An 8,375-nucleotide genomic window follows, 5' to 3' on the forward strand; every position below is an offset into this window, starting at 1 on the left:
GAACAATATTTGATGCAACGGATCTGTACCTGAATTGAATTAGATATGGTTGAAAATTGATTTTAGTTTTATTCTAATTAATCTGTCATTTATTTTTCATCTAATCATTCATTCATTCAAACAGGAAAACTACAGGCTATGACTATAATTAAAGCATCCACATATCTTTAAACTAACATTTATCAGAAAACTATCGAACAACAAATTCTCTGAAAGAGGGCAAATCAATTGTGGGATGCAGCTCACTAAATCAACGTTGAAAAGGGTCTGTAGATGTTTGGAGGAGAAACTCTATTTGGTCCAACTTAAGAGCCACCCSCCTCTTAGCGAGTTGAATCAATCTGCTTTGAGGGTTTTCTACAACATATACTGTATATGTGGTTGTGTGAAATAGTGACRAACAGGACAACAGAGTGATTCAACCAGCAGTTTCCACCAACAGAAAGAAGATGTACRCATGGACACCAGCTCACAGCTGTTGCACCCACTAAACACACTTCTGACATGAGTGAGAAGGGATTCTGTGTTTTGTTGATGGATWAGAAAGCTGTTGTGGTACAGTAAAAAATCATGTTGCTACAACAACAAAAAACAAATAAAAAGAAAAACATTAAAAAAACACATGCTAGCAGTGAGTCAGTGAAACAACCTGTACAGAGCCAGCAAAAGAGGGAGAACACATGAGTGAGGGAATGTTGAACTGAAGAGAAGGAATGCAGATGGGCCAAATTAAGATGATGAGAACTGATATGTGTTATGTGCAGCAACACGAGTGGAAGCACATTCTAAATCTTCTACTTTACTCTGTGAGACCAAGTTCATTCACTTAATGCATGTCTTTTACTGATCCTAACAAATGCCTTATTTTCTTTTTGCTAGTTTTGAAGAGGTTCAAAGTATGTAAATAATAAATTATGTGTATTTCATTAGGCGTGCCAGAATCAAGATGTGAGTACTTGTAAGCTTTTCTATTCTGTTCATTTGTAGGTAAAGTAACACCTTCAGCAAAATTATATATGCAGAGTTAAAGTCAAATAACAATCAGTGGCAATAGGCTTTAGGCTAAGGTGGAAACAACTCCAGCATTATTAAAAAGTTATTAAAAGAACATTCAAGCAAAACTAAATTAAACGTTGTGGCAAAACTTAGCAAAGCATTTTCTTAATMAAACATTACTCAGAAACATAAAGTAATTCATATCCTCTAGTACTTGAGTGATTAGAGGTGTCAAAGTCAATGGTACAAGCACTGAATGTGTTGCTACGTGTGGGAGTACCTGTAGTATTTGGCAGCGTTCTGAAGAGCAGTCGATGTTCTCACAGGGCTGATACATCCCCAGGGTTACACAGTTTAGCAGGATTACCATCATGCTCACTCGCTCAAACCAYGTAGAAACACGTTTGGTTAAAGAAAAAATATATTGAAACAGTTATTTAAAACAAAGAGCAGTTCATTTTCAGGCATTTTCAACTGTAAAAACTTGATTCTATGTGTGTATTACTGTATTTCAAAACATCCCATTTCTAAAGTGTTCTCCTGGATTACTGAAGGAAACTGACACGCTGATGTTGTGTGCTGTATAATTTTACATGCATTTTACAGTTAAGGGTACATACATATTGTTTATTTTATATTAAAGGGGCAATATCATGTAAAATCAACTTTTTTGAGTTTTATATCATGTTACAAAGTTATACTCTCATACCAAAAACTTGCCCAAAGCCTTGCTTTGACTCATTCATGCATGTTTGAGAAATCCTGCAGTGTTTTTAGGCAGCCATGCTGAGGAGCAAAACGACAGGTGGGGACCAGAAACGCCTTTTGGGACCAGAAACGCCCCTGGGACGTGTCTTTAAGCCGAACTTCTTCATGGCAGAGCACACCTCCCCTCCCCCCTCCCCACACACCCCGCCCATGACTCCTGCAGGCTCTCAGGTGAAAGTGAAAGTGAAACTGTCTGCTGAGCTCTCAACATTAGTTCTCACTCAGTGAAGCTCTTTTCAAATTAAAATACCTTTGAGGAAATGCATTTTCAGATATCAAGTAAACTGCATCATGGCCGCCCCCTGCGAGCACGAACCCCCCACCCACAGCCCCCGCACCGAAATGAGTGGGACAGAAGCAGAAGGAGGTTCTTAAAGAGACAGAGGCCAATTTCAAGGCATTTAGAAGAGGAAGTGATGATAAGATAAGTTTACTTTCTATTTAAACATAAAAACAGCATTTTAATAACAACTAGAGGTGACAGATACTTGATCATGGTATAGTATTTAAATTATTGCCTGAGAAACACATAATATGGCCCCTTTAAGTGCACAGCTAACATTTGAATTATATCCTGTCAAAATATATACATTACCCTATTACCCAAGAGCCAGGAGTAAATGTCCAATTAAAAAGATAAATGAGTCATAACAGATGCTGCAGGTGCATTCCACAATGCTGGATATCTTTTTTTCAGTGTGTCTTTTAGTGAGACAATGAATCCCTGCTGATTCAGTGGTTCATGTTCAGATCTCATTTCACTCTAATAAAATACTTCAAAGCAAAAATCAGGATATCTGTATGACGATGCTAAATTCTCCGCGAGTATCAGGGCAAATACAGCATATATAAATAATAAGCTAAATGTTTGTATGGTGTATGTGTGTGTATGTGATATAAATAATAAATATCAGAATGGGCAGAGCATGAAGGACCAACATATTTGCCAGAGAGGAAAAAAAGAAACGAGAGAGAGAGAGAAAAGACCTTTGGTGTTTACAGAACAATTCAATATTCATTGTTCAGGAAGTGAGTGCAGTGTTTGGCTAACAAGCATTTGAAAGAGGATCTGCCCTAGTGGTCCAAATTCTCCCTGAGGCTATACAGCCCAGGATGCTGAAATGTTATATTGGCTACCAACAACGTACAGTCTACATGAAGGCAGCCTTACCAAAAAAAAAAAAGGGAAAAAAAGGAAAAAAAAAGTAGGGAACATGAGCTCTTCTGAGCAATCTGCAGGTTTCAAAGAGGGAGAATTTCCAGCATAGGCTGTATTCTGCATGTTCATCTTGGCCCTCAACCTTTCACCAAAGAAGTAGGTTGCCTTAGACACCAAAGCTTGGTTAAAGATAGGTTATGAGTGGGCAAAATACATGTGTGCACATAAACACATGCACAGAGGCTTGCACCCATACACCTACTTATCAGAATTCTTGAAAAGACAAGTGCACACGTGCAAAAAAAAAAAAAAAAAGTAACACCAACAGGTTCAAACACATAAACACTAACAGTCACCCACCCACACTTATGCACAGTCCTGCACACACTTTCTATCACACATAAACTCAGGTACACAGAGACTCATATTGAATCACTGAATGTCAGCTGAGGGGGATCATTTGAATCAAAATGCTCAACACTTGAAGCATGTTCAGAATTAAAGTCTCATATATTAAAGTAGATGTGTGAGAGGTTAAGAGGTAGAATTTGTCATAATACTGCTTTATCCAATTTTGMCTCAAGCACAAAGCCTAACTGACAACCATGCTGAAAATTGTTATAATTGAAGTAGACTTTTAAATATTAGCCTTGAAATCCCTGCTGGCTCCCTGGTAAGTGCACGGATGCATGTAGTAAAGGTAAAACAGGCAAACACGTGCAAACAGATTTCTACTGAATATACATTTTTATCATGTGATTTTTTTCACATATATGAGGAAAAYGATATACAGTAATACAAGTTAAAGGCATAAGTCAAAACCATTTGCATGTCAGTGTAATGATGACTCTGTGATGGACTTGCGACCTGTCCAGGGTGTACCCCGCCCCTCGCACTGTGACTGCTGGATATGGGCACCAGTGACCCATGCAACTCTGAAAAGGAAGAAGCGTGTACAGAAAATGGATGGATGGATGGATGTAATGATGACTAATATTTGCAGGTAATAATTGAAATACTTGTTTCCGTCTTCAGTTGTTGTTCTGAAGTTGGGAAAGACAATCTTTTGTTTGTTTTATAATAATTAGGGGATTAGAATGTGTTTTTAAGGCTGTTTTCACTGCAACTGACTTTTCTAATTTAAAAAAAAGTGCATTAGACGATCAGATAGTTTTTTTTTCTTAAATAACAATGCATTTAAATAGTGCCCATGAAAAGTTTCAATTKGAATCTCCAATCAGAAGGATTTCAACCAACCTAAGACCTATTTATTCATAATGCAATTCAATTTAAACATAGTTTTTGTATCCTTGAACCTTATGTCAGGTGCTGAATGTGGCTGTTTTAATTCTGTTCAAACTCATGAAACTCATGTTTTTTTTTCTTTGTTTTGTTTTAACAGTACCAAATGTGCACTTACTATTCATGAGCCCAGTGTTTTGGAATTTCTGCAGGACTCTTCGATCCAATTAATCTTATAACAGAAATTTATTGACCCCACTATAATTCTTCATAATGAGAGATATGTTGTTGCTTAAATGTCAAGGGTTTTATAAGTCCACAGTTATGAGACCTGTTTGCCATTTCAGCGAGTTTTATTTTTATTTTTATTTTTTTCTGATATCCTTATTAAAGGAAAAGGACAGAGCAATCAGTGGCACTGGGTTTGCGTGAAACCCTCCAAGTTTTGCCTGAAAACACACGGACTAAAAAGCAAAACCTTTTTCAACCAAAAATATACTTTAATGTGAAAAGCATAGCTGGATAAAATTTAAGGTCAGCGCTTTCTTATTTCCCCACTCCAAGTAAAGATGACAGCCTTTGGGCTATGAGGATTAACTAGGGGATAATACTTGYAAATGCAGTCTACACAAACAGATTCTGAGTTAATGCTGAACTTTTCAGATAGCTTTTTTATGCACAATTCTCAGACCTAAGCAACAATTACCCAAGTGTAGCTACTTCTGAAAGAATGAGTTAATTAATGCAGGTTCCTTGAAGGGGGCTCTATCATCTTTCACATTATAACAGGCATATACAGTATTACACACCGACACTGCAACGGAAAGACTTGAAAACACAAAGCTTAGTATCCTCCTGAGACCCAGAAGAAGAAAAAAAAAATGGTATTTAGATTTTTTTTTCATGGTTTAAGCATTGAGGTTGAAAGAAACATATTGCAACATTTTTTTTCATAAATGTTATTTATTTAAATTTYACCAAATGTCTCTTACAATGGACATYGGGTCTTGCTTGATATAAAAAWWWTCTTTACATAATGATTATTTAAAACTGATAAATTACATTTATTTTTATTTTATAAATACTTTAAAAAGATTTATTCTTTTTGAAATTCATAAACAGACAAAACAGTTGAAGAAATGACTTTAAGAAGTGCTTACAACTAATTACATGTCTGAAATGCATCTAAACATTTAAGTACTCTTGCTGGTTTGTGTATTCTGACAATTTTTTTTTCCCAAAATGCTATTATCTATGTCAAGGCTATTCAACTAACTTGCTCTGGGGACCACAGTTAATGCAGACCAACAGGTCAGGGGCCGAACATCCAGCAATTAAAGTTGTTGTGTAAATAAACTAAGTATTACAATGATCTTTTACCTTTGAAATACTATATTTTGCTGTATTTAATCATGAAAACATACAAAACTCTATTTAATAAATGTAGTGACGATAAAACATAAAAATCATATTATGCCTCTTATTTACCACAAAATATTTTGACATCTCTGACTTGCCRAWTTTTTAAACCAATTTTATTTTGACTTTTATAGTTTTATATTCAACTGCTTGTAGTTTTAACTGTCTTGGGTGTTCGTAGAAATGATTTTCACCAGCTTGTACCCAAGATTCTGATGTTTCTGTAGATACCAAACACGTCCATGTTTAACTAAAATAACTTAAAGTAGAAAACCGGGGGTTTGGGCTTAAGAGATGAATAAACCAATTGGTGGGCCGAACTTTGGTCACTCGCAGGCCAGATGTGGCCCGCAGGACACCAGTTGAATAGCCCTGATCTATGTACTGTTTACAGTAATCAGTTAGCCTCCAGTCTTGGAGATTGTGCCCATTGCTTTCCTGCAAGGGATTCTCCTCCACAACAGGGTTGAAACTATGTTGATTGAAAAAAAGACAATTATAATGTAACGTAAGGCAAAACGTGTAATTACATTTTTAATTGCCATTACAAAATTTTACATTATCGTGTCTACTGTATGTGTAATACATTTTAAAAAGTTGACATTTTTCCTTTGYACTCACTATTACCAAYAAATTCCATGACCCTAACTTACATATTGCTTTTCATCAATATTGGCTGGCAARTGTYTTCATGTTGTTCCTCTTCAGGCTTCTCGAAAACTGCTATGTCTTGCTCTGAACTTTCACATRCCTGCTCTACTATCTGGCCTTCCTCCTCATCATCTTCTGACAGCTCTTAATCTGACTCTCCTTCCACAACACTCATTAAATCATTTCTGTCTCATTCAGTCATGTACTTTCCAAGGCATGAAAACTGGTTAAGGTCTTCTTTAGCAAGTCCCACTGTCCCCTACGAAGGACACAGGATAAAACTTGTATTTTTACAGGGTTAATAATATTGTACGTTTCTTAAATTGTACAAATGTACGGTGCAGACTTTCATACTAATGAGAAAATGTTATTTTCTGCAATATAAATAATTTTGATAGGAAATTTATCACTTACCTACCCTGTTGCCATAAAATGTTGACATGGGGATTTCCGCCATTTTAAAAAAAGCAAGTACATGTGCTCTGATAGCCACATGACCACAAATGTGACATCAGTAGAAAGCCCAGGATGTCCTCTTTACAGCACAGTGGGACTAACATAGATTGCAAGTGTAATGTTTAAAATATAGGGCTGAATAGCATTTCCCCCACAGAGGACAAAAATGAATTGATGGGTCTCATTGGAAGGCTTCCTCCTTTTCACCTCYTTTGTTCCACTTTTAAAAGGGGGTATTATGTAAAATTGACTTTGAGCTTTATAACATTACAATATATTAAAGTCATTCTATCATCAAAGACAGGCCCAGAAAAGCTCCTGCCCCACAGCATTGTTATGAATATGTGCTGAAGTGGGAGTATCAGAAATGGCAGGTGATTCTTTAGGAGACAGAGGTAAATTTAAAAGTGTTTAGATGGGCTACGATACAAAGTCAAATTTATTTTCGATAAATTTAATATTTTCATAACAGCTGAAGGTAACATAGATTGTGGTATAAAATTGAAGTATGTGTCTGGAAAATACCCAATACGCCCTTTAAAGGAAGTGTTTGCAAAATAGTGTATGTTTTCTTTTCAGCACACTTTATTTTTTTTTTTATTTGTCCACTGATGATCACTCTCAGCCACGGCACAACTCCAATTAAATATTCAGAAACTGATGGATAAACAGCAATTATTTGGACCAAATAAACTGCTGTGTTCGATCTATTTATCTTGAAGCCAACATGGTTTCCAGAACAAACTGAATAAATCATTTGAGAACTGTTACAGAATGAGAAGAGACAGCACGGTGTGAATCAAAGCTGCAGGAGAATATTCAGTGACTAGATCACAGACATGTCAGGAAACAAATCCACATCCATTTAAAAAAAAAGCCCAAATTCAGCTGCACCAGGGACCATTACCAACAAGGAATGGATGYGCCAAAAGCATCAGTGTGACATAGAAAGGAAGAGCTGGGAACTCAAAGTGTGTGACCACAGGGGCCAAATGAATTCTTAATACAGTACGTCGCTGCATGGTTATTACTTTTTCCTAACAGTTCCACAAAGTCGCTCTGCTTTGTCTTCCTTGGTTTCTCCCTTTTGTRTTTTTTAATTGTTTTTCAAATATGCAAGCATGAGACAAATGGCCTTGGGTTTCTGTAGCTACCATCCGACTATCAAATGAAACAAATCATCACAATAAATAAAGACGAAAGCAAAATGGACAGAGAAAAGCAAATAAATGTTGATGCATGGAATTTTTAAGCTRTATTTGGTGTTTTTGTGTTTACTTCAACTGTTTTGCTGTTTTGTATTCTTTTGCAGATGACTGGTGTCAGCATAGACTGACTCTCAGTCCAGCTATATTTATACAGTATATTCACATATGTATTTTATKTGTTATACTTCCTTCTTTCATTTCTCATTTTCTTCCCTAATAGATTCTTACACATTTATAAAGTAAACACATGAATTCAACCTATGGTTTTACATGAAGTACAGGCAGTTTTCCTGTAAAAGAGGACTTTTTATAATTCTCAAAAATAATGATTTTTTTTCAATCAATTGTTCTTCAATCCTATACAGCTGATCAGTATTTTGTGGATAGATGTGTGTGTGTGTGTGTGTGTGTGTGTGTGTGTGTGTGTGTGTGTGTGTGTGTGTGTGTGTGTGTGTGTGTGTGTGTGTGTGTGTGTG

The 8,375-nt window shown here is 36.2% G+C and overlaps 1 protein-coding gene across 1 annotated transcript in view; it reads right to left on the bottom strand.

The window, feature by feature from the left end:
- The window catches only part of cacna1ib (calcium voltage-gated channel subunit alpha1 Ib), a gene marked incomplete in the record, with an annotated part of 260,271 nt that overhangs the window by 147,297 nt on the left and 104,599 nt on the right, over window positions 1–8,375 (bottom strand). The window contains 1 exon segment of the mRNA XM_014015501.1: window positions 1,277–1,388. Within this exon segment, the coding sequence (XP_013870955.1) occupies window positions 1,277–1,388 (112 nt within the window).

This window comes from Austrofundulus limnaeus, unplaced genomic scaffold, assembly GCF_001266775.1.
Source record: "Austrofundulus limnaeus strain Quisiro unplaced genomic scaffold, Austrofundulus_limnaeus-1.0 Scaffold130, whole genome shotgun sequence".
NCBI classification, from domain to species: domain Eukaryota; kingdom Metazoa; phylum Chordata; class Actinopteri; order Cyprinodontiformes; family Rivulidae; genus Austrofundulus; species Austrofundulus limnaeus.